Source organism: Rhineura floridana, chromosome 19, assembly GCF_030035675.1.
Source record: "Rhineura floridana isolate rRhiFlo1 chromosome 19, rRhiFlo1.hap2, whole genome shotgun sequence".
NCBI lineage: Eukaryota > Metazoa > Chordata > Lepidosauria > Squamata > Rhineuridae > Rhineura > Rhineura floridana.
Window position 1 is genome coordinate 25,563,957 of NC_084498.1, and position 25,564 is coordinate 25,589,520.

The 25,564-nt window shown below is 46.3% G+C and overlaps 3 protein-coding genes across 15 annotated transcripts in view; 1 reads left to right on the forward strand and 2 right to left on the reverse strand.

The window, feature by feature from the left end:
- The window catches only part of EWSR1 (EWS RNA binding protein 1), a 25,616-nt gene extending 13,235 nt beyond the window's left edge, over nt 1–12,381 (reverse strand). Inside the window, exons 1-5 of one of the 4 annotated variants that reach the window (XM_061602915.1) lie at nt 12,194–12,381; nt 7,040–7,076; nt 6,785–6,836; nt 5,360–5,483; nt 1,098–1,284 (exon numbers count right to left, since the gene is read on the reverse strand). In XM_061602915.1, coding sequence (XP_061458899.1) covers nt 1,098–1,284; nt 5,360–5,483; nt 6,785–6,836; nt 7,040–7,076; nt 12,194–12,206 — 413 coding nt within the window. In that variant the 5' untranslated portion in view covers nt 12,207–12,381. The remainder of the gene's footprint in view (nt 1–1,097; nt 1,285–5,359; nt 5,484–6,784; nt 6,837–7,039; nt 7,077–12,193) is intronic. The other 3 variants (XM_061602913.1, XM_061602914.1, XM_061602916.1) reach the window with 3 other exon arrangements.
- RHBDD3 (rhomboid domain containing 3) lies at nt 11,785–22,451 on the forward strand. 8 transcript variants are annotated; one of them, XM_061602926.1, is made up of 6 exons: nt 11,785–11,870; nt 16,393–16,554; nt 18,207–18,599; nt 19,450–19,618; nt 20,876–21,193; nt 21,609–22,429. In XM_061602926.1, the coding sequence occupies exons 2-6, from the start codon at nt 16,398–16,400 to the stop codon at nt 21,763–21,765; spliced, it is 1,194 nt and encodes a 397-aa protein (XP_061458910.1). In that variant the 5' UTR covers nt 11,785–11,870; nt 16,393–16,397; the 3' UTR covers nt 21,766–22,429. The 8 variants fall into 8 exon arrangements, with proteins under 8 accessions (XP_061458910.1, XP_061458911.1, XP_061458907.1 ...); XM_061602927.1 differs by lacking the exon at nt 11,785–11,870 and adding an exon at nt 12,214–12,421 and having other exon boundaries at nt 18,207–18,475; nt 21,609–22,445; XM_061602923.1 differs by lacking the exon at nt 11,785–11,870 and adding an exon at nt 12,217–12,421.
- A 307-nt stretch (nt 22,452–22,758) lies between these two features.
- EMID1 (EMI domain containing 1) overlaps nt 22,759–25,564 on the reverse strand; it is a 54,938-nt gene continuing 52,132 nt past the window's right edge. The window contains exon 16 of one of the 3 annotated variants that reach the window (XM_061602920.1): nt 22,759–25,363. In XM_061602920.1, coding sequence (XP_061458904.1) covers nt 25,224–25,363 — 140 coding nt within the window. In that variant the 3' untranslated portion in view covers nt 22,759–25,223. The remainder of the gene's footprint in view (nt 25,364–25,564) is intronic. The other 2 variants (XM_061602918.1, XM_061602917.1) reach the window with 2 other exon arrangements.

A 25,564-nucleotide genomic window follows, 5' to 3' on the forward strand; every position in this document is an offset into this window, starting at 1 on the left:
TACATTTCAGAAGATAACCCACGGCATAACCGGAGTAACTTCAAACCCTATGCCAAGGTTTGCGTTTGGCTAAAAACGTAAGACCACTGCTATTTGTTTTTTTATTTATACCCTCCACCTTCTTCATCACAGATGATCTCAGGACAGGTCACAACAATTCAAAATGCAATAAACCTATAAAAATGAACACTGAAGTACAATTAAAACCCTCAACACAACCCATCCACTGACTGCCAGGCAAGCCACAAAGGTGCTTCCTTAACACAAATGGGAAGAAGCCTACTTCAAATGCCAGTTAAATGTCTTACAAATCAAAGCACTGACAGCACACTGTAATGTGGTCTCCAAAGCAACGCCTCTCAAATGCTGGGTTTTAATAACATGTTTTGTTGCATTATATAATGTGGTGTCCAACTCACTGTTTTCATTAGTCATGCTTAGTAGACCCATTAAAATTTCAATGATTTAAATGGGTCTAGCCTAAGTATGACTAAGTCTGGATCCAACCCACGGGTTTTATGGTGCTTCAAGTGCCATTTCATCATTATGCTAGATCTTGCTGCCCTGGGCTCCTACTGTGAGGAAGGGCGGGATATAAATTAAACAATAAATAAATAAAATTGGATACTACACATTTTCTCTGGCAAGCACCAACACTGTATTCTTGCGCCTAGAAAAAATATTTTTACAGGCAGACACGTTTGCAGTTAGTACAAACTAGACATGTTTTGAGGCAATAGTGCCTTAGCTTTTTGACCCAGAGCGAAGAAGAGGACAAGGTTATTACTCCTCATGTGAGTTCTATTTCATTCAGGCATTACTTAGAGAAGAAGGGAATGGACTGGAGAAGAGGAGACAAAGTGATTAGGGACAAGCTTCCCTGTTTGGAAAGTACTTGCAAACCAGAAAAGTATCAAAATAATAGACAGGAGCACAGCGCTCTCAGTTATGTACCCAAGATATATACTCTACGATTCTATGTGGGCATGCTTTAATTTGGATTCCTGCACTGAACACAGGGTTGGACTTGATGGCCCTTCCAACTCTACAATTCCAAGAGCCCCTTCCAAGACCCACAAGTATGAGAATATTTTTACCTTGCAGGTGCAGTTGTTGCTGCCTGCTGCCCATAGGTGGGGTAAGCAGGCTGGGTGCCATAAGCAGATGGGGCAGCATAAGAAGCCTGGGTGGTGGTAACTGTGGCTGTGGTTGTGTCATAAGCAGCAGTGCCATATCCTTGGACAGGCTGGCTGTAAGCCTGGGGAGCAGCTGGTGTGGTATAGCCTGAAACAAAAGGAAGCCTTACTGAGAAGCTTACATAGCTGTGCTTCTCATCGCTTTTGATGACTGTATTTAAGCACACATATTAAGGCCCTGAAGTGTAACAGTTTCTGAAGTCAAGGAAACCTGAAAATAAATAGAACTTCTGCTTTTGGGAAGGGGTGGGTGCCTCACCCCCACTAAAAATACCAACCTAAAAAAAGACTAAATAATAGAAATCGATTTCAGTATGAACTTAAAGGGACCTACTTTCAGGACAACCACACATCAACAAACCATTTATATATCCAAAATATAGTTAGGTTATATTATAGCACCATTGCACTTCACAGGGGAAGGAAGCCCATCATATGCAACTGTCAGTGTACAAAGACTGAAGCCCTTGCAGATCTTAATCATTTCATGACACAAGATCCCAAGATCACAGAACAGACAGCTACTTTGTTAACTATTACACATCATAGCCTTTAAAGTCGTTAACTAAGTTGGGAATGCCAGCCTGACTGGATTTTCAAATGTAAATCAGTCGGCATATCAGTACTTTATGCTATCGAAAAATTTCCCATTTCTACAGGTGGGAAATAGACTGGAAACTATCAAGTTTTACTATGAAGCAGAACCATTTTACACACTGTGCAATACGATGTGCTAGTATCATTTCAGATTGCGGGGGGGGGGGATGTGTCACTCTTCTGAATCCTCCAGTACTGAATCCTCCAGTACAGAAATACCTTCACTTTGTGTACCAACCAACCAAATCAAGGAAAAAGGGGTTAGTGTAGGCCCCCATGCTTGATTGGCTAAACTTATTATGAGCAGGGAGATTTTGTAGGTGTGGGGCATTCAAAAATACAACCTCTTTACAAATATCCCTGCAGTCACTGCAGCCTGAATGCAAAGCAAAGGAGTGCAATTCCACCACCAGCACTAGGTTCTCAGACAAGAGAAAATGTTACATTCTCCTTCTCTGCTACTTTGACAAGACAGGTAGGAAACCACCATCATAATATTCCCTCCACAGGTGAGCTGGAATACAAAAGAATCCAAAACTGAACTGGCTAAAACTAGGTAAGGATCGTTAAACAGAGTGGAAAGCATTGTGCAATCAATAAACATTTTTAAATTTTAGACTGGCTTTCTGAATTAATTGCACAGGAAATTTTAAAAAGGCAACAAAAGATAAGACTAATCTCTCTCTGACACACACCAACTCCATATGCAGATCTTTGTAAAATTAAAAGATTATCACCAGTAGTCACGAATTCTATCAATGCATGCATACAGATGTTCAATTTCAGTTAACTGAGCTATAAAATGTCACTGGAAAAACAGATTTTGGGGGAAACTGAATTATGCAGTAACTGCTTTCACTGAACCCAACTTTACTATGACAAAAACACATACATGTTATAATTTATCATATGTAACTGTAGTAGTTTGCTATTTATCAAATATAATAGTATATTTTCTTTACTCAAATGATAATTAGTACACAGTGTTAGACAAGAAGAAACAAGTGGCTGCATCCTAACCATTTATTTTGCAGATTTGAAAAAACAAAAAGTTGGAGGAACTATTAACACGTGGAAACACATAACCTTTCTTTCAATTTTTTTTTCCAGCTTAGAAATGATGCCTGGGATTTGGAGAACCAGGCAACAAGCTCCATGCTCCTGAGGAGCTCTTAGGAAAACAGTAGCCTCTAAGGCTGAGAAGCAAACCTCTTTTTGAAATGGTGGAGACTCTCAATAGCAGCTTATAATGTGGCACAGCAATGTGCTACTCAAGGTTGGGGGGGGGGGAGGTCAGAAATCACACTGGGGACCAACCAAACCCTTGGGAATCCCTCAAGTAGCCACTATACAGCCTTAAAGAAATCATGCAGACCTATGTTTCTGAAGAAAAGCTCAAGACATAATTGTGTTCCACAGGAATATTAAGTGAGACCTTCGACAAAATGTTGCAACGTGGAGTGCAGCTATCCAGGACTTCAGTCACTCCATTATTCTGTTCCCCCCCATCTGACTGCATTCCTTGGCTCACTGAACACACTCAGTCTTCATTGAGCTAATCTGGGGTTCTCTCCCATAAAGTTTTTTTTTTTTTTAATTTACAATCCTTGGAGTTCCACCCAAGCCTGGTAGAGCCCTTCCTCTCCTGCGTGTGTCTGCACACACGCACCATTTTGGCTCCACAAGCAACAGCACTCACAGCCTGAATATCAGAAATAGATGGAATGATTGGGATTTTTCAGCCAAACTTTTTAACACTGGTGCACAGAATCTTTTGTACACAGTGGCAGACAAAGCTAGCCATTTCTAACATTAAATAACATTTCCCCAAAATTTTGGTTTTTCCATCTTGGGTCTCTGGACAAAGCCTTTCTCCAGATGTTTCCATTTCCTTCCAGAGTCTTCAGATCTCTGTGTAAACTCAGGACTAGACTAAATGAATGTCTTCTACATCCCTAAGCTACCAGCTTAATCATTAAAAAACAAAACTACAGGGCTGGTTTGCTGCTTATTGAGAAAGCCATAGTTCAAACGCATAGCTGATACATCAGCATGAGCATTCAGCCAGCTTGGTGTATGAGGACGGATTAGATCCTCTTCCTGCTAGGCCTGAGAGAGTTTAGGGAGCCTACTTTCTATTTCAGGTATCTACTTTGCTTGCACAAATGCAATCCCACCAGGCAACACCTTGTCCTCCATTTCTTCCCCTTGCTTGGCCTAATGTGGAACTGCAAGAAATATTGAGCTGAAGGGGGAACATTCTGTTCTGCTGGTTTAGATGCTTTGTCCTGCCTGAAGTTCACGACGCAGGAGTTCCATTCAAAAGGCCGAAACCAGGAACACAAATGACATCATGTGCCACTAGCACTGAACACATCTCTCTTCTCAATATTCTTAATGCAAAGGGGCCCCATCTTACAGTCTGCTCCATTTCCCGAAAAGCAGTAATGGTAGAAGTGAGATTTTTATACTAAAAACGTTGTAAGTATCAGCGTCACGAAAGTATTAAACGGCAAAATTAAAAACATTCTAACATATCTGAATTGTAAACTACACAGGTTTGGGTTCTTTTACTGGTTGATGTAAGCAGTCACTGCTCTTTTTGAAACCCTAATTTGCTACACAGTAGTTAGTTTTAAGTACAAGGGAAAAAACAGACCGTAGCAGGGATGCTTTTAGCAGTGTTTTTGCATGCATTTTAAATTCAAACCGTAGATCAAAGTGTTGCTGCACAACCTTTAAAGATGGTCTATTTTTCAGACATCAAAATAAAGTATTAGGATGAACAGAACTCCAGTTTTAACAGCACAAGCAAAAATAATTTACAGAGCATTTATGACAACACTGAAGTAGATGTCTGAAAGAGGAACCAACAACATGGAACATGCAGAGATGGTGGCTGCAACAGCTGGATGTGTCTAATCATGCTGTTCACCCTTTAGGAAACTGGGGAGACAGCTGAGTTCAGTTAACTTGAATCATCGTTGTTCATAGCTGTCATTTTAATACACAAGCTCTATCCATACAACACTGTAGCCAAAACAGGAGCTCAGGGATGGCACCCTTTATATAGCAGACATAAGGCTTCTAAGCGACGCGAGCAGCAAACGCTGAATGGCCCTGTGCTGACCATATTGCAAGTCTTGCTGCTAGACTAAAACCACCTAAAGGGTTAACACCATAAATTTAGACCAAATGAACAGCATTTCCCATGCAAAATTGAGCAGGATATTCAAACCTGTACTGGTCCCTTCTACTGTGGAAAGCACAAGACAAGAAGTAGAGGGCAGACCATCAGAACAGGCAGGCAGTCTTGTCAACTACTCATCCTCAAGCAACAGAAAGGTTTAGAGAATCTTAGTACTGGCACAAAAGACAAGAGTACCTCTTTCCCCAGGTCTGTTAGCATCTTGCTAGCAGCATTCTTCAGCAATGCCTCAATCTCCGTGTGAATCATAATATTAAAGTGCAATTTCATTTACAACACGTTCCCACCCTCATGTTATTTTAACGCCTGCAAACCATAATTTGGGGGGGGGGGGAATAAAAGACACAGTCGCACTTACCAGTTGGAGGCTGCGCATAAGAACTTGCATACGCAGTTTGCCCATAAGTGGCCGTTGTCTGAGCCTGGGTATAGCTGGCATCGGTGGGCTGCCCATAAGTTCCATAGCTTTGTTGCCCATAGGCCTGTTCCAGAGAGGAGAAAGGATTTATTTTGACTTTGCATTCTACACAAAGAGTAGATTTTAATGGTTTGATTTGGACCAAAAAGGTGGGAGAAATCCCACTTCCCATTTTATTTATTTATATATAGATACAGATATAGATAGATATAGATAGAGATATATAGATATATATAGATACAGATATATATAGATATAGATATAGATATACACTGCCCCATAGCCGAAGCTCTCTGGGCGGTTTACAACAATCAAAAACATTAAAACAAATATATAATTTAAAACACGTATTTTAAAAACAATTTAAAACACAATTTTAAATATCTTTGCTCAGGCAAACCAGGTCAACAAGCCCATGAGGATACAAAACCCACGAGATACCTGGGGCAGGGAGACAGGTGTATGGCAAGATTATCAGCTAAGAACTAATGAGTATTCTTGGCCATCCCATGAGTCCAATTCACCTGTTTTGTCATTCATGCTGTGTACTGACCAGCACCCAAGTGGTGGAGGAAGAGCGAAGTATTTGCATGCTAGCAGACAACAAACGTTACTAAAGCAAAACATTCTCGCTTCTAGCACCCAGCCAGAGGTTAACAAAATGAGAGGTCTTTGAGCCATCAATAGCTACCACTCAGTCCCCACACGTAAAAGGAGGATTATAATCTTCACCCTTCGTATATTCTGGATATGATGTGGCCCATGGAGAGGAGGCAATGGACTGACAAGGATCCTGTCTAATCCATGCAGAGGGAGGTGCTATCCCATAAGTTAGTAATGTCCTCCAGCATCATCTGGCAAATTTCATTTCTTTCCTGAAGTCCCTCAATACTGTAGCTTTTATCTTGCATGAGCTAGCATGTTGCAACTAGGGCTGGGTCTGGCAGCCATCATAGTGCCCTGTGCTTTGTTTCCATGGCTCAGAACTATGGTGGCTGCCCTTACAGTCTGTGGCATCTCCAGTGTCTTGATGCACTCCCCAGGGAGTCTTCAGAGCACTGAGCACCTAGGGAGGCAGAAGGGAGCTGCAGTGGCAGCATTAACAGGGTAGCAGCAACAGGACCGAACAGCCAGCATTCAGCTGCTTGCCCAAGAGCTATGGCTACTCACTCTAGGTGAGCAGCAGCCTCGTGATTGAATTGCAGTATACCTTGAATAAACACATATGGCGATAGAAACGTATTTTCAAGGAGATATTTTGAAAATTCACAGAAGAAAATATGGGGCAGATGCAATGTCATTTAACAATTTTTTGTAAATAGAAAGGCCATCGCTTCATTTCCATTCATGGAGGAAGTATTTTACCTGGGTGGTCTGCGCATATCCTTGAGCTGGCTGAGTGGCATATGCAGTGTAGCTGTAAGAAAAATGCAAGAAATGTGAAGATGTAGAATGCAATGGCTAATAAAGGCAATACCTACATGGATCACCTTTAAGATAGCAGAACTAAATCATTAAAACTCTGCAATATCCTCAAAACATGTAATACATTACAGGAATTCTAGAACAAGTCTTATTTGAATAATAGGCTATATCTATCGTCAGAAAAACATAACTTACCCCTGCTGGGCCGCTGCTTGGCTGTAGGTACTGTAATCTGCAGATGGTAAGAAGACAGGAAAAATCACTCTAAACATAAGCAGGAAATCTAAGTTACATCCCCCCTTCTGTTTTCCAAATTAAAACCTCCCCTGAGATTTATCAGTTTGTGCTCTCCTTTCACCAAGAGAAGCTGGACCAATTAGAAGCAACCTACTATAGACATAAAATGCAACTGGTTTTTTTTCTGTGCAAATCTGTGATGGAAGACTGAAATTGTTGTGTATTAAAATCCCAAACTAATATTTTGACAGCTTTTTCAACTACTCCACCCCATCCAAAATATTCCATGACCTCAAATACCATCTGGGTGGTGTAGTAACAATCTTATTTATTTATTTAATTTGTATCCTGCCCTTCCTCCCAGCGGGAGCCCAATCTTTTAGCCATACTCTGTGCAAAAGCTTTTTGATGATGAGTCAGATATACAATGGCTTTGCTTATCTCAAACCAAATGCCACTTCATTCATATTCTCAACTTCAATACGTCAAGAATCTCCTACTTTTATTTATATTGCTACCAAGACAGAAACAATGCAAAGCATGCTATATGTATTCCTATTGAAGTAGGGAATCACACTTTTGACCTGCTTGAAATACACACAAAAACTAAAGTTGTATTACTATAACAAAGTAAGAGAATCTGAAAGATGCTCGACTCGACAGATTTTACTCAAGACAAGGCCCAACCTGAATATCAGACATTCTATTTCATACTTTTTTGACATAACTGCATATCAACTAAGGCAATTCAAATGAATGACTTTTTTTCTCAGTGCAATAATTTAATCCCTGTCTTGTGATTCAAACCACATAAGTAGTCTGATTAAACATTGTGACACACTAACTGCTTTTGAAGGTGCAATTTGCACAAGATCTTTAATAACATGATTACCTATAAAAATCCAACCCTTTTGTAGTTCTTTAAAATAGGACTAAAAAGGCCAAATCCAACAGCCGGGGGGGGGGGGGGGATCCCAGGCTTCATTAAAATACCTCTCAAATCTAGGAAGGGGAGAATAGCACAATCACATGTGAATGAAAAAAATAAAGAAAACCTAAAAGCCACAACCTTCTGCTCATTTCATGACCAATTTAGATTTCATCAGCTCAGCCACACACAATGAGTTCTACTTCAAAAGCCACCACGTAACTGTGGCATTTAAAAAAATGAGGAACTTTGTGAGTAATTACTGACCTTCAGGCAAGAGCTTACACCCCGAATCAGACTGGGATTTTAAAGCGATCACTACTATGATTTGTACAACTTATGCAAAATCACATCAGCTAATAAAACTGAGGCCTACTTCTCAACATTACATAAGGGAACAGGCCAGCAAACATTACTTAAGAATGCCACGTAGGGCATTCATAAATGTAGACCACAAGTTCACTTATCCTGAGGGTAGGTTTCTACAAAGAGTGCATGCTCTGTACCACAAATTAAGAGAATTTGGCTTCCAGCAGGAATAAGAAAACACTTCATAGCATTAAAACAGCTCAAGCTTTCGTGTGACGCTCTTATTTAATAAATGAAATGGCTTTTGATACACATCCAATTTCAATGACACCATTAATGTGTAAGCTTATTCAACCAAACTGCACTACTTAAATAACTTGTTTTCTTAATAAGCCACCTTCTTTCATAAATGAATCCTTGCACTATTGAACCGGTTAAGACTGGGGGTTCTGCTCACATGCCCTAAAATCAAGCACTACCCAAATGGCCATGTACATTTTAAAGTTTACAATAAACTCTTGTCAGCATTTACGCAGCTACAATCAGGGCCCGGATTTTATGGTTACTACATAGCTGGCCTACCGTAACGTTCTAATATGCTGACAGCAGGTTTTCTCAGGGAGGCTAAGGGTCTGCCAGTTTGGTAACATGTTTCTAACTATGTGCTAGTTCAGTGACAAGCTCTCTTAAAAACACAATGCCAATTGTTATCAGTTGTATGAGTTCCTGGGTGCCCTTCTTTGGAAAAGCCCAACTGAGCATGACTTTCTAGTAAATGTGCTTAGGATCAGTCTGTAACTGCCCCAACTCTTGCCAGGTTGTTCCACCTCAAATTGTTGATTCCCCAATTACATCTGTCCTTAGTGGCCACAACCTAAATGGCCACCTGGAATAAGCAATATTATTAACACAAAAGCAAACTAGTCTACTCTTTCACTACTCTAAAGTAATTAACACTTGGTTAAGGTAATTATGGCATTACATGCCACTGAAGTTGAAACATGTTTGATCAGACAGTCAAATCTGCTAAATGAAGCCTGAGAGACACAAATATTTGGATAGCTAAGTGTGCCATGTGCTTCCAGGACAAGACACTTTGGATACAAAAAACACCACACACAGAATATGAATGGCAGCAAATTCCAGAGGCACAATCAACAAGTCCTCCCCCCTCTAACGCCTGATTCTCTTCCAAGAACACTGTTTCCTCCCCTTGGTCACTCCTGCATGACCTCCAGCCCTCCTCCTCCCTCATGCCAACAGAGGGGGCACCTTGCCTGGGCTAGGCCTTTCAAGTTTAGCATATTTTATGCCCACAGGAATGGGAGAGGAATTTGTTTTTTAAAGCAGTAATGGCACAGAAGTTTAATTTAAAACAAAACCCACAATCCAACTAGAGTCGGGAATGGTAAAGGGCTTTTTTTTAGGAGTGTGCATGGTAGGGAATAATACTAAGATGAGAGATTGGTGATTATTTTTCTTCTTTGTCTGGTGTGGCACCAAAAATGTCTTTATGTACTTTCATCCAAGTCTAAGATACATTTTCTAGATATATATTATTCCACTCCACTCCCCCCCCCTTAGACAAAACATATCCCAGGGTTTTTTTTGGTTTTCAGAAACAAAACTTAACACTGCTTCCCTGGATCAGTTTTGCTGCAAAATGTTTACCCTAACACATTGTAGGTTTACTTCTCACAAACTCTGCAATAAAAAGTGCACCCTGGAGTTAATTCCACCCCTCTTCATTGGCATAAGTTTTTAAAATTAAGAATTGTAACATGCTTTTGAAGATCCCCTAGCAAAAAAATCACACGGCATATAGCATTATTAATGTTTGTGAGTATATCCACACACATTTTGGAGACAGCCACTTACAATTCTTTGAACTCATTACAGATAGATGGCACAATCAAGTTACTTTAAAGTCCCATTGATTTCAGCGAGGAGAAGGAGCCAAGCAGGTGCTGAACTCTCCCACTGGAATCCACAGGCCACACAGCTTAAACTTATGCATCTTCACTCAGAAGGAAATCCAATGGAGTTATTCCCAAGCGCAAAAAACTGTCTGTAGAATTTGAATGTGCTTAATTCTGCTTATAATGTACCAAAAATGTTATCTCGGGAGAAAAGAGGCACGCTCATTTCCTATGCATCCACTAAGCATATACAGCAATTTCCAGCAGGGTAATCTGCTGCATTTAAAAAAACAAGTCTTGGGATACCTTAAAGCTAACAAAATTATTCCATTTGTGAAGTACAGTCCGCTTCATCTGAAGCACATGTAGCCAAAACACCTTGGGCACCAAAAACGATGAAAAGGCACAGAGAAAAAACACTTGCAATAAATATGGTCTGTCTTCCCTCCCCCCCTTTTTGCTGTAACTGAAAAGTGGATGAGTTTCAGTCTTTACGTGTGCCCTGCTCTGTTTTAATGGCTGCTTGGGGATCGCTTGATTCTGTTTTATGCTATTGTAGGCCTCTCTCTCTCTCTGTGTATGTGTAGTACGTACAGATGCATACATGGGGATGATGGGTAATGGAGAAGCACCAGACATAAGTTCATAACCACCATTAGTGTCATACAAATGCGGTTAAAAGGTTAGGGAGAGAAAGCAAATCAAAATCCACCCCACCCAACAATTTAAAATAAACAAATTATTAGCTGAGATAATGCCAAGGGCAAAGAATACAATGGCTCTATGATTAAGTAAAAAAAGTTGATGGGATCAGAAAAAGGAATAAATTATCCTAATAATAATTTTTATTATTGTTACTGGGTTGCCTCCGCTTAAGTCCTACTCAGAGTAGACCTACTGAAATCAATGGGCTCAAGTTACTCATGTCCATTAATTTTGCATACAAGTCATTACTATTATTATTGGCAAAAATGCCAGACATACAGAAGAATACATGTAACAACACCTTCAGAATTAAATAAAAAAGGGGAGGGGAAAAAGATTAAGGAAAGTAATTATGTCTAACACCCTTTTTCGGTTGAGGAGCAGAGTAAAATAAAAGGTTACATCCAATGTCAGTCCTACTTAAGAACAGACCCACTGAAATTAAAGGACCTAAACGAGTCCTGACCATTGACTTCAGTGGGTCTACTGTCGAGCAGAACCAGCACTGGATGCCACCCAAACGGGCTGCATCTAAAGCTAGCCCTCCTCAAGAGCTGACCCGCTGAAATCAACGGACCTAAGTGAGCCACGTCCACTGATTTCAACGGGCCCACTCAAGAGGGCGCCTACAAGGCTCTGCCTGCCTTTCTGGAGCCGCCCGCGCGACCAGCCGCATCTATTCAGCAAAGCGGGTCCCCTTCGTTGCCACTCCTTCCTTCCAGCGGTGTCCCGCCTGCCCTTCGCTACGAGGCCCCATGGCGGGCGGCACGCCACCAGGCCACCCCTACGCCCAGGGCAAGCGGACCCACTGAAGTCCGGGATCTGGGCCTTATCCGCTTCAGCGGGACTACTCTGAGTAGGGCCCAGCACTGGATGCACCGCACTGCACGCACCCCCGCCTCCCGCAAGGCCTGAAGTCATAAAAGAGGTTACAGTTGGGGGGGGAGTCTTGAGACTGAGCAGGGGCACCGCCAGCAATCGCCCCCTTACTCCCCCCCCGGTGAACGAGGCCTGGCCCGCGCCGCACGCGCTTCCCGCCGCCCCTCCCCCTCCACGCCGGGCCCTCAACGGCCGCCCGGCAACCATTCCCCTCCCCCCCACGTATACATCCGCGGGGGAACTTTCCAGAAAAGGCCTCCCCTCCCGCTCTCCCCCCACCGGCTTCTAATTCTCCTCATGTCGGGCTTCCCTCCGCCACTCCTTCCCCCTCTCCCGCCAGCGCCAGGCTAGGCCTCGCCCGGCTCTCCTCACCCGTCGACGCCATTTTCTTTCTCGCTCTTTCTTCCTCCTCCTGCGCTGCAGCCGACGCCTCCCGGTCTTTCTGCTTCGAGCCTCTGCGCAGGCGCGAAGCTTTTCCCAGCCCTCCCTCTCTCTCAGCTCGGGCTCGTGCCACAGTGCGCTGGCGGAGGGGGGGAGCCGCCCACTTCCTCTCGCTCCTCTCCCCTCACCCCGGTCCTCCTGTTTCTGGCAAATGTAGATGTAAGTTAGAGAAAGGAAAAGAGAGGGGAGGGCATATAGGGAGAGAGAATGACTGAGTGGTGGTATGGGTAAATGGGGGTGGAAGTGGTGACACCCCCCTCTTTTGCCGGAGAAAGAAGGATGGTTTCGTCCGGGAGGCTTTAGGGATCCTCGTGTAGGAGACGGCGTGTCTGAGAAACGTGGGGGGGGGTGAGTGACATTGGGGGAGGGAAGAAAGTGGTCGGTGTTGCAGGGACGATTTGCCCCAAAGCTGGCTTGGGAAGTAAGCCCTATTGAAATCAGTGCCACTTGTTTCTTTTATCTTCTTCGCTTAACGTGGCTTTTCCCCCACTCACTTTTTACCCTCACAACAACCTTGTGAGGTAGGTTAGGCTGTGAAATAGTAAGTGAAAATTTCTGAACATGGGTTTCTTCTGTCTTTCTCTGAAGTGCTAATCAACATTCCTCCAACCAGGTGCTAGGGTGTTATTGGACTCCCATCAGCCCTAGCCAGCAGGGCCAATTATCAGGGATGATGAGATTTGGAGTTCAATGACATCTGGAGGGCTGCAGTTTTCCCATCTGTGCATTCCCCCAAAGAATCCTGGGAACAGCAGTTTGTTAAGGGTACTGGGAATTATAGGTCCGTAAAGGGTAAACTCCAATTCCCAGGATTCTTTGGGGGAAGCCATGACTGTTAAAGTGCTTTAAATGTATGGGAATCAGGAGTTCCCAAACTGTGGTTCCTGAGCTTCATTCAGGTGGTATGTGACATGCCGCATTAAATATTCATACAGATTTTAATTGTGTTTTCATTGCTTCTTTTATTCTTATATTGCATTTTATTGAATTACTATTTGAAATCTATGCAGTACAAATTGTGGCACAATGAAATGCAATATACGAAATGAAAGACGCAATACAAATACAATTAAAACTTATTCAACCTCTAGCCCAGCGCATTGCAGTTCCTACTATAGGCAGAAAAATCATTAAGCAGTCTGCCAAAACCCTCAGCAATTTTCAAGTGGTCTGTGGGGCCCAGGCCCAGTGCCAGAGGGTGGCCAGGTTGGGCACTGGCTGAGAGCCCCTGGTGCTGAAAGGGCCCCCTACTGCTGGGGCTGGGTGGCTGTAGCTTCTGCTCCACGATCTGTGCTAGCATTGGGTCATGGGGTGTGCATCCTGTGACCCAATGCTAGCACGGATCGCGGAGCAACAGCCACCCTCCCAGGGGATACCCGCCTGCTGCCGGTGCAGACTGGCCATGCAACTTCCTGCAGCGGTGCAGTGGCACATCAGCATGCTGTGCACGCATGCTCACGATCACCCAAGACGGTGGCAGGGGCATCAATAACTCGGACAGATAGGCGACTAACAAATAAAAATTTATTTATTTATTTATTTGGGTGATAGGCGTGTGCACACAGCATGTTAATCTGCTCACGCGGCCCGGCCTTTTGAAGCTCATGGTGGCAGCGGCTACTGCCAGTGCTGCCAAGGACCCCTGCAGTCTGCTGCTGGCCCTGCGTGGGGAAATAGTCAAAAACACTGCTGGTCTAGATGTAATGCCCAGCTGTATGCACACTATATATTTAAAGCGCGTGGCTTCTCCCAAAGAAACCTGGGAAACCCGTAGTTTACCCCTCTGGAGCACCAATTCCCTGAGCACCCTTAACAAACTACACTTAACAAACTTGGGGGGAGCCATATGTTTTAAATCAGTGATCCCCAAACTCCCCCCCCTCCATCGATCACTTTAAAATCGCTGAGGGTCTTGCCTGGACCACTTAATGACATTTCTGCCTGTTGCAGCAATTGCAATGCGTCGTGCTAGAGGCTGTATGGTTTTTAACTATATTTTAACAGACACGCAACGGACCGCCTCAATGAAGCTCCTGGGTCACGAGGTGGCCCACGGACCACAGTTTGGGAATCCCACCTTTAAATGTGTGGTGCGGATTGATGGTACTAAACACTCTCAGCACTGAGCTGTGCATCAGGAACGGAAGAAAGTGAACAATCAACTCTCCCCAGAAGAAAAGAGATCTGGAACTCCCCTACCCACCCACCCACCCCCAAAAAACCCCATCCCTAGGAACTTTGGAGAAGCAAATGGGGACTTGAGTTCTAATTCTGTACTCATTTCCCCCAGTCTCTGGTCCCTCTTTAGCGACGCTCCCTTGCCTCTCCCAAACATGTGCCCAGGGCAAGCTCTAGCCTCCGAAGCGGGCCCTCAGCACAGCCAAAACGGCCGTGTCCAAAATGGCTGCACGTTGCTCCTCTCCAAGCCGATGCAGCCGCAGCCGCAGCCGCTTCTTGGAGGGATGCAGCAGCCATTCTTTGAGCTCGGGCAAAGGAACGTAGGAGGTCACCCCCTACTTTTCTCTCCAAGCCCTGCTGGTGCCCTGCGGGGGGGGCATTGCAAGCCCTGGACCCTCTGAGAGGCTGCCAAGCCAACGGGCGGAGAACGGAAGCGGGGAAGGCAAGAGAGCGGGCTGCTTCCTTTCCTGCAGCCGCGAGAGGTGCTGGGTTGCCGCTCCGCCTGGGAGCAAAAAATCGTCAGGATTGGAGCAGATCGAGTATGCAGGCTGCGCTTTAACACGGTTGTTAAAGGTGCAGGGATCCTCTCTCCCCCTTCGCATTTGGCCTCCCTAGTTATTTTACTTGGGGTCTCCAAAAAGAATTGCAGTGGTATGTTTTTGTTTGTTTCGTTTTAGAAGAAGCCATCTAAGCCACATCTTGTGGCAGTCAGTTCCAGCAGCGAACTGCGCATCACGTGAATTTTTCTTTGGGCTCACCTGAGCCAGCTGGAGATCACCTTCCTTGGGGCCAAATCTGCGTCCTTGCTTTGATAGGAACATAAGAAGCTGTCTTATACCAAATCAGACCCTTGGCCCATTTAGCTCAGCGTTGCCTACACTGACTGGCAGCCGCCCTCCAGGGATTCAAGCAGGACTCTCTCCCAGCCTTACCTGGAGATGCTGAGGATTGAACCCGGGACTCTCTGCATGCAAGTCAGATGCTCTGCCACTGAGCTACGGCCCTTCTCCGGGCCTTTAATCTCAGGATTGTGTTACGCCCAGTCCAGTCTTACGCAGAGGTGGGTGTACGTAAGCCAGCCTTCGCCAACCTGGTGCCTTCCAGATGTTTTGGACCACAGCTCCCAGCAGCCCCAGCCAGCAGCGTGGGAGTTGTGGTCCAAAACATCAGGGGGGGTACTAGGTTGCCTAAGCCTGATGGAAGCCCCCTGAAGTCAGTGGCAGTGTAGACACAAAGCCTACCCCTGCATGGGATTGGGCTGAAAACAACTTGCCATGGCTTAGTTGCTCAGTGGCCACCTTTTATGCCAAGCTCACAGTTACAGTCTCACAAATCTTACCTAGAGTCTTTACTAGGTATCAACTCCTCTGAGTAACGGATGATTAAAAGCTTTAGTAAATGGATGAATTGTGCCTTCAGGGAGTGCCGGATTTAGGCATAAGCTAAACAAGCTACATCTTAGGGCAGTGGTTCTCAAACCTTTTCAGTTCGCGGCGCACTGTAAAACATAAACATTTTCTGGCGCACTTCATTACAAAATTAAAAATATATTAATATATTTTAAACTATGAATAAAAATAACTTAAACTATAGAAAACTATTGCTTACCCTATACAAATGGGTTTCTTCTCATTTTTAAAATATACTTTCATAATATTTGAGGCACACCTAGCCACCTCTTAGGGCGCACCAGTGTGCCTGGGCGCACCGTTTGAGAATCACTGGCTTAGGGCCTCACAATCCGCAGGGGCCTCAAAAAATTTCAGAATTTTTTGGGGGGACTTTTAAAATTTTATGTGTACTGAATATATATATATATATATGGTGTAATTTTTTAACAAAGGGCCTCCAAGCTTTATATAGCTTAGGGCCACACCAAGTCTAAATCCGGCACTGCCTTCAGGTCAACATAACCATGACGCTTTCGCTCCCTCCCTTTTTCTTTCCCTTAGGGGGCATGCCGATCAAGAGGATTTTAACAAGGCGGTGGGGGTTGCCGGAGCCTCCCTTTGCTTCTGCCACCCTCATGGTGCTTCTGTGCCTATTCTGGTTGATGGGCGTAGGGGAAAGCTTAGCTTTAACTCCCACCCTCCTGCTCACCAGCCCCTTTCAAGGTACGTTATCTGTCTCCTGCAGATTGCCATTTTTGCCTTCGTAACCGCTGTGACATCCTTGGGGTTAGCTGGGCCCTTTGCAAGACAGGTTGTTTATGCAGTTTTTGCAACTGCAGGAATTTCCCGTCAGACACCCCACACTTAAAAAACAAACAACCCCCCACCCAAAGCTGAACAAACACAACACGTGTTTTGCTCCTTGCTTACTCCCTGTATCGGTGACAGTTTCTCTGTAGGAATTAGAAGTTCCTATTTACTAAACAGCGACGACTCATATATAAATCCACTTGAGTTCAGTAACAAATAGGTCCCAAAAGAGGAGAACTTTAAGGGTGTATTTTCAAGGATGCAATTAAGCATTACCTGCCTGAAGGTGAAGGAGGAGGGGTCTGGCCAAAAAAGAAGAATGTGTTTTAATATGCTTTGGGCAGTTTGTTTTAAGCGTGGAAACTGAGTGCATTATATAATTTGTGTACATGCTGTCCCTGGCCTTTAAGTGCTTTTTAAACACGTGTCTAATTCCAGCCCTCCCCCATTTTTCCACCTGCACCTTATCAGCGTTCCGAGTCCACAATCTTCTTTTCTATCGCTGTATTTTGTGGCCAACTGTGCACTAAAAACTTTTTTGCAAGGGACAAAAAGCGTTGCTGAGTGGCGTTAGGAGGGAGCAGAAATAAAGCACTCAGGCAAGCCGTTGACCCACCTGTGGCTCCTTCCCAGCGGCTTCTGTCCCCTTCCTAGCAAGAACGGTGTGTAATCTTGTATTTGAGATATTGGCCAAGATCCAGAGAGAGATCCATGGTTGTATACACAAATGCTTCCACGCATGCAATAAGTTGGGGGAAAGGTTGCTGATTCCACCCTCCCTTTTCAACAGCAGCCCCTTGTAGCTAAGAGAAAGCTGCTCTGAAGGGTCATTTGACCATCAGGGGTGGTTTTTGCAGAGTGGAGGGCTGTTGGAAGTGGGAGCTGAAAAAGCCTTTGTGCACAAACGGAAGAACCCCCACCCGTGGGTCTTGATTCATGGACATGGGAAGCTGCTTTTAAGTAAGAAGGTGATCCATCTGCATCGGTATTTATACCTGAAATGGGGAGCCTCAGACCTCGGGGGCTGAATGTGGCCCTCCAGACCTCCTTGTCTGACCCTTGGTACTCTCTCCAGGCCACGCCCCTCACTGGCCCTGTTTAATTTCACCCTCCTTGAGTGTTTTTGCCTGGCTGTTATCTGTCCCAAAACTCTTGCTTGCCTAGATGAAGGATAGAGAGCACGAGTGTGTGTAGAAACTAGCTAGCCTGCTGTACAAAGATAATGTTTGCACACCTTGCTCAAGCCACTTTTGCCTGTGGTCCAGCCTAGCACTGGCGTGTGGCCCCCCCAGAGGTTGCCCAGAATCCCATGTGTGTTTGTTTATTTAAGGCATTTTTATCCTCCTCTTCACCTCCAAAAAAGGCTTCCTGAGCCGTCGATAGATGTCAGTGATCACACAGTCCCTGCCTTCTGGCTTACAATCTACAAGGCACGACACAAAAGGAAAAAAGTTTGGGTGGGAGGAGGTGGAAAAACAAACAAATTCAGGTACAATGTCTTAGTTGCAGAACTCTTGGAATGATGGGCAGGAATGTTAACAACCCCATGCGTCTTCTCCTTGCAGCCTATCGCCTCCTGACCTACTGCCTGTACCCCACAGAAGCCCCCCTCTTCTTCTTCAGCCTGCTCCTCTTCCCACTGCTGGGCTGGCGTCAGGAGCTGCACTGGGGCACGCTGCGTTACCTCCATGCTTTGGCGCTTGGCGCCATCATCTCAGCCCTGCTGTACCTCCTCCTAACTGGGCTGGCGGGAGCTCAGCCCGGCTCTGCTGTCGGCGGCTACACACCTGTGCACCTGGCCTTGCTGGGATGGCACCAAAGACACCAGAGGCAGGTGGGTTCCTGGAGGTGCACTTTTCTGGCTCTGCAGGCCGGGCTACTGCTTGGGGTGACCCAGATGCTGTCCCCCAATTCTCCATTCCTCCTGCATCTGAGTGGGCTGCTGACTGGCTTGGCCTGTATCCTTTTTTGGAAAGATTTGAATCTCTAAGGTGGTGGTGAACTGCTGGTTTATGGTCCATCTGCATGCACGCACATACACCCCGAAGTAAATTTTAGTGCAGTCCTAGGGCCACATGTGACCCCTGGCCTGATTTCTGGCTGCCCGTTAGCTGCCGGGCTAAGTTCAAGGTTCTGGTTTTGGTATACAAAGCCCTATACAGCTTGGGACCAGGACACCTGAAAGATCATCTTACCCCTTATATATCCAGTTGATCACTGCGCTCTGCAGGTGAGGTCCTCCTGCAGATCCAATCTTATCAGGAGGTCCATTCCACACAACATAGGAAATGGACCTTTAGTGTGGCGGCACCTACCCTTTGGAATTCCCTTCCCTTAAATATAAGACAGGCGCCATCTCTGTTATCTTTTCGGCGCCTACTAAAGACCTTCCTTTTTCAACAAGCCTTTTAAGTAGAGACCTCATCCCAGTCTGCATCTGTGTTGGAATTGCTTTTTAAGACGTTTTTAAAGCTTTTTTAAAAAAGATGTTTTTAAAGATGTTGCATTTTAATATATTTTAATGTTTGTTTTTATGTTTTATAGGGTTTTTAATGTTTTTGCTTGGTGCCCTGGGCTCCTACCGGGAGGAAGGGCAGGATATAAATTTATTATTGTTGTTGCCTGCTGCATGGGGAGAAAAGTGAGTGTCAGACAGAGAGAGTGTTGTTGCAATTGGGGTCTGCATGTGGGCTTCCCATAATGGGCATCTGGTTGGCCACTGTGAGAACAGGAAGCTGGCTTAGATGAGCCACTGGTTGAATCCAATAGCTGGCTTTTCTGAGGTTCTTATTTCCCTTGACACCTCAGTCTGGGCTGGGACCTTCTCCCCGTTGGAACTGTCAGAGAGACGCCTGGAAAGGCTGCACGAGGGGGTCATCTGCAGAATCCTAAGGGTGAGAGGCCCTTTCCTCCACTTTGTCCGATCCCCAGCCTCTGAGATCCTGCCAACCTCTGACCCAGCAGCCAGAAGGGAAAGGTAATTTTGGAACCCAAATTTGGGGGGGGCAGGGGGAAAATGTTTGCATACTCTAAGGAACATTGCATAAAACTGGTAGTGCAATGGCACTAGTCCTCATGGAGGAACAAGGTCATGATGGATGGTGAGGGAGCATCAAATGCCAGTTTTGTGAAAAAAGGCTTTTTTACCACCTATCTGGTGGGAATGCTGGCAAGCAAATTAGTATTCGTTTAATGCAGAAGCATTATTTTCTACCCAAGGGCCACATTTCCTCATGGGCAACCTCCCAAGGGCCGCTTGCCAGTGGTGGGTGTGGCCAGAGGCAAAAGTGGGAGAAACAGAGAGGCTCTTACCGTGCAAAATTCAAATTTTTCTGTAGATGTTCACATGTTTCCATCCTCCACGCATGCTTGGAAGCAAAGGGCATCATCACAGGTTCAAGGCGCACATTGCAGCCAGGCAAAAGCGCTCAAAAGAGGGGATGGAGCAGGGCCAGTGAGGAGTAGAAAGTCCCATGGTCCAAATAAAGAGGTCTGGAGGGCTGCATTTAGTCCCTGCACTTGAGATTCTCCATCGACGGTCTACCGTTACCGCCGTTATTAAGAACGTTTTTTAAGTAGACATAGCCTGATGACCCACTTTTAAATTACACCCGCAGGGCAACAGAGCCACCACAAACTTCTAAACACAAGCTCTGTACCTAATTACATTTGCAAAGCTATTGTGTGTTTAATCTTGGAAGATAAACCATAAAACAAGCAAACGGAGTTTTGTCAGGAAACTAGGAATAGCTCGGAGGCCCAAAACTGGCAGTATGACAAAAACCAAGCAGCATCGGAATAAAATATTGAGTAACTCAACAGTAGCCTCGACCAGCCTGGTGCCCTCCAGCTGCTTTGGACTACACCTCCCATCAGCCCCAGCCAGCATGGCCGTATGATGCGAGGGTGATGGGAGTTGTAGTCCAAAGCAGCTGGGGAGCACTAAGTCAAGGAAGGCTGACGTACAGTCACAGTTTGAGCATCTCAAAAAGTAGCATGTGCATCCAAGTGCCGTAGGAATCTGCCTTGTATTGAGTCAAACCATTGGTCCACCTAGCTCTTTATTGCCTGCACTGACCGGCAGTGGCTCTCCAGGGTTTCAGGCAGGAGACGCCCCCCACTCTACCTGGAGACTCCAAGGGTTGAACCTCCTGCAGATGTTCTACCGCTGAGCCACAACCCACTTTGACTCAATTCACAGTCTTGACTGTCGTTTCCTCCCCCGGGATCCCAGGATTCCTCTTTCTCCAGAGTTCCATGCCCAGACGCTCTTTCCGAGGGATTTTCCCACTGAGCCGCTCCCTTCAGCTTCGCCACCTGCCTTTTACTGGAGTGAAAAAAGGGTAGGGCTGGGACAAGAATGTAGGCTCTTACTTGCATCCAGTCCCCTGCCCCCCTTCTCTGCTCATGGTGGGGCTTCAGACGTTCCTTTCTCGACTCTCCGGGAACCCCTGACAGATGAAGAGCTGCTGCAAGCTGGTATCCAAGCTTCTCTGCAGGACATGACAGAGGAAGAGGTGAAACTTTCCAAATCTTCAGTTTCTTCTCTCCGGTAAGGGCTTTGAGAGATATTGGAGGGGGAGGGGGCTGCCCAAGTTGCTGACAGAGAGAATCACTCCAGATCATGACAGGAAGCGTGCCAAAAGTGCATGTGACTAGGGAGGCTGGCTGGCGGTGCAACTTGCAATCACCAGGCATGCCTCGGGGTGACTTGGTGCCTCACTCACAATAACCTCCCAATTTTTGCGGTCCTGGAGAGGCTGCAAAAATGGGCTTTATTGAGGTTTACTGGGTTGCATTCAGACTTGACAGTTGGCACATTCTGCAGGTCAAGGGGGAGACAAGCATCCACACACCCCCAGGCTCTGTCCACAATATCATGCTCACCTGGTGGGGCCAAGCTTGCAATTTACTTGCCAGGCTTCTGACACTGTCCTCTCCCCGTTTGCTCCCCTCCCCGGTTTCAGGCTTCAGCAGCTCCAGAAAATGGGCTTCCCGACTGAGCAAGCAGTGGTGGCCCTGGCAGCCTCAGGCCACGTAGAGGGCGCAGTTTCCCTGCTGATCGGAGGCCACGTGGGAGACAAAGCCATGGTGACAGCGGACAGCCGATCAGCCCATCGCTAATGGTGTCCCTCAGGCACTGGTCAGCGAGTGAAACAAGAGTTGCAAGCCAGCCCCCGGATTTCTGACAGTGCTAAAGTGTCTGGGTGGAAAACTGGCCACGCACTGTGGAATGCGCAGTGGTTCGTCATGGATTTGACCGGTGAAGAGCAAAACTGGAAGACAGACAAGGCAGATAGTCGAACCTGGCACTTCAGTTTACTATGGGAAGTTTGCCATAAGGCACACCTGGGCTGGCTCAACATAAGGGAAAGGAGGCATCTGCTGTGGGCTGTCAATGTCCGGTCAATTGGGAAATCCCTCGCCTTCTTCCACCACACCCTAGAGAACCGTGGAAAAAAACAGAATCAGAGGTGTGGTGGCAATTGTGGGGCTGCCCCCCCCACTCCATAGTTTTTTCTGACTGCAGTTCTTTCCCCATCAAGGGTGTTTGTCCGTACATACCATCTCACTTGTTCAATAAATGTGCGAGGAGGTTGTGGAAACACTTGTGTGGACCTCAGCTGCAACCCACGTCCAAGCCCTCTGCAGCCACACATCAGGCGTGGGAAAGGGGCACCTCTGGAATGGCAAGCTCCATCCTTCGCCCACCGGGGGAGCATAACGCGGTCCTCATTCCAGGATTCAGAGGCTTGGCACAAAGCGTTAATAGCTCATGAGCTGGGCCTTCCATCTGCAGTAATTTTAGGTGGTTCCAGGGGACATTAATGTGCTTCTTCACCCCACGCGGAATAGGGTCGCACCCACACCGTACATTTAGAGCACACTAGTGCCACTTTAAACAGTCATGGCTTTCCCCCAAAAGAATCCTGGGAACTGTAGTTCGTTAAGGGTCTCGCCTAACTCTCAGCACCCTGGACAAACTACAGTTCCCAGGACTCTTTGGAGGAAAGCCACAACTGCTGAAAGCGTTGTGAGAGCGCTCTACAGGGATGGTGCAGATGTGACAGAACAGCATCCCCCAACCAGGTGCTGTCCAGATGTTTTGGACCATCTGTTGGGAGTTGTGGTCCAAAGCATCTGGAAGGCGCCAAGTAGAGCTAGGCGTTTAATAAACTGCAACAAAGGACATCAACAGAGAGCATCAACTTAGCTTGGGCTTAGAAGCGAGGCACATCACCCTCCCTGCGATTCAAACCGGAGGCCAGTGTTCAGTGAAGCTTTATTGAACTGTCAGATACCAGCCAAAAATCCCAAAGTGTACATACATTATATAGAGGCAGACATCACCACCCCCATCCCTCAGCTTCTGTGCCCTCTCCCCAGCCAATCCGCTTCACCCACATGGAAGCCACAAGGCTGTGCATTTACAGTAAGAACAGTCCGATAGTTTCCCACATGGGCTGGTCCTAAACCTAATGCCTCCTCCCTGGTGCCTCCGCTACAGCATGTTCAACTTCAGTCAATTATTTTTTCATTGCATTCGTAGCCCACTTGACAACTCTGATGCATAATCTCAATCCCATTCTTATAAAATGATAAACTTGACCCTGTGGATCCGATCACAAGGACTCCTGCGCGCAACCCTTTGCTGAATGGGCGCTGATGTGCTGTACAGCAATACCTGACCATCAATGCAACGGGAGCTATGCAGCTCAGTGCTCAATTTGCTTCAAGTAATTGAGCAGATAGTGGGTGACAGGCACCCCCTGAGCCTGGCACCCAAAGTGGCTGCCTCCTGCACATGTTGATCTTTTCCTCCCTCTTCTGTATCGGACAGCTGGCATAGAGTCCTGACTACCTCAGCTTTAAATGCAAACACGCTTCTAGTCCTCAGCATGGAGAGATATGCAAAGTGTCTCCAAAAGGAGAGAGAGTGGAGCTTCTGTAACCCTCTATAACTATCATGATTTTCTCACACCCATGGTTTAGCATCAAAACCCCAGGAGTATTGGGGGAGGGGCAGAGTCCGTGGCCCTCCAGATTTTGTTGGATTCCCAACTCCCATCAGCCCCAGTTGGCATGGCCAATGTACAAGGATGATAGGCAACATCCGGAGAGCCAAAGGTTCCCAGTCCCTGCTCTCTGTACATGACATGGGACGGCCGATGGGCATTCTTCATGGCCTACGCTAGTCTGTGTGGCCCTGTTTGCCAGTAGCATGCCTGCTACTAGAGGCTAAAACTACAGAGATGGACCAGGTAAGAGTAGAGGTCCTGGACTTGAGTGAGGAAGACACTGTTTCTGATCCCTGGAGTCTTGGGTGAGCTACTCTCTTCCACCCAGTAGCATAGTGGCAAATTCAGAAGTGCAGGGTCCCTTCATGTTACGCACAGCCACACCCCCTCCCCCTATTTTTGCTGCGGGGTTGAGAATGAGATCCTTGTGAATGCCTTTTCCCACAACAACAGACATTCCTAGGAGCCAATAAGCAGGAAAGAGTGTTAGCAACTGAGAATAGTCTTCTCCATGGCTGACTTGTCTCCTTTCACTCTGATTGTCTCCAAGCACCAGGAAAGAACAAGGAAGCATGTTAGAAGACTCTTTTCAGTGGCTAACTCCTCTTTCATGCCTATTGGCTAAGGACTATCCTGTTCAGGCCCTCCTTGTGGGCTTCCCGTTGAGGCCTCTGACTGGCCGCCAGGGAAAGCAGGAAACTGGTCTAGAGGGGCTTGCGGTCTGATGCAGAGCTTGGAAAAGTTACTTTTTAAACTACAACTCCCATCAGCCCCAGCCAGCATGGCCACTGGATTGGGCTGATGGGAGTTGTAGATCAAAAAAGTAACTTTTCCAAGCTCTGGTCTGATGTCAGCAGGGCTCTCCCTACGTAGGAAGAAGCAGGGTGGAAAAATATTCACCACAGCCCGCAAATAAATATTGCGACCTCCGCAAGGGGGTTCCTGCTTCCACAACCATGCAGGTGAAAAGAATTGGCTGGAAAAGCCAGTTTTCTCTTCCCCACACCTTTGCCAGGGCCAGGCTATGGAGGGAAGGAGCAATTCAGGAACAGTGGGGCAATTCAGTAGGAAACTCAAAACTCACGAGGATTCAGTATAGAGCTGCTGTGGTGTCTAGAGAAATCTGCAAGTTGATGTCCCAAGCGGCAAGCTACAGACCATTAAGGAGAGGGTACCATTGTAGGGCAGGACAGCAGGGCGGGGGAGATATCCCTATCAAATAGCACCAAGGGATAAACAGTCAGGCAACCACAAATCAGCATCCCCGGCTTAGCTGACAGTCAACAGGATGAGCGGGCGGGGCGCACCGCAGCATCTGTGACAGAAACAACAGGCACACACTTCCCCTTGCGCAAAAGGAGCAAATAAATATGGAAGCAAGGCTGTTAGCAAGCAAGCACCCCTCCTTGGCACACTGGCCACGCACCTCTCCACTGCTTCTCCGTGGGGACAGTCCAAAGCGGGAGGAAAAGCCTTGGGTGTCAAGTGCCTGAAGGAAGCCTCTGCGGCCGCAAAGATGCTCTTGGTCTGCATCTGCCCGTGGGGGCAGGCCAGTGTCCCTTTTCATTGCCTCTCGTCCTCACTCCTCTCTGAGAGGTGGCGGGAGATCATCTTGTACGCCGCCAGGCTTTCGTCGCGCTTCCCTCGCTCGTAGCCGGGCGTGTTCGTGGAGAAAGGGCCCAGGCCGGATCCCAGTTCTGGTTCTATCAACGGAGGAAAGATAAAGCAGAGTTAGAGCCAGGCTTCCTTCCACTTGCCATGGAATTTGGAAACCCAAGAATCTCAATTGTCATTTGTGCTTTTTTTTTTTTGGAAGTTTAAAAAAAGAAAGAAAGACAAGTTTCTGGTCCTCATGGTTTCAGAGGTGTGCAGATGTATTGGTGGTCCCTGGTGACCGTTCAGAA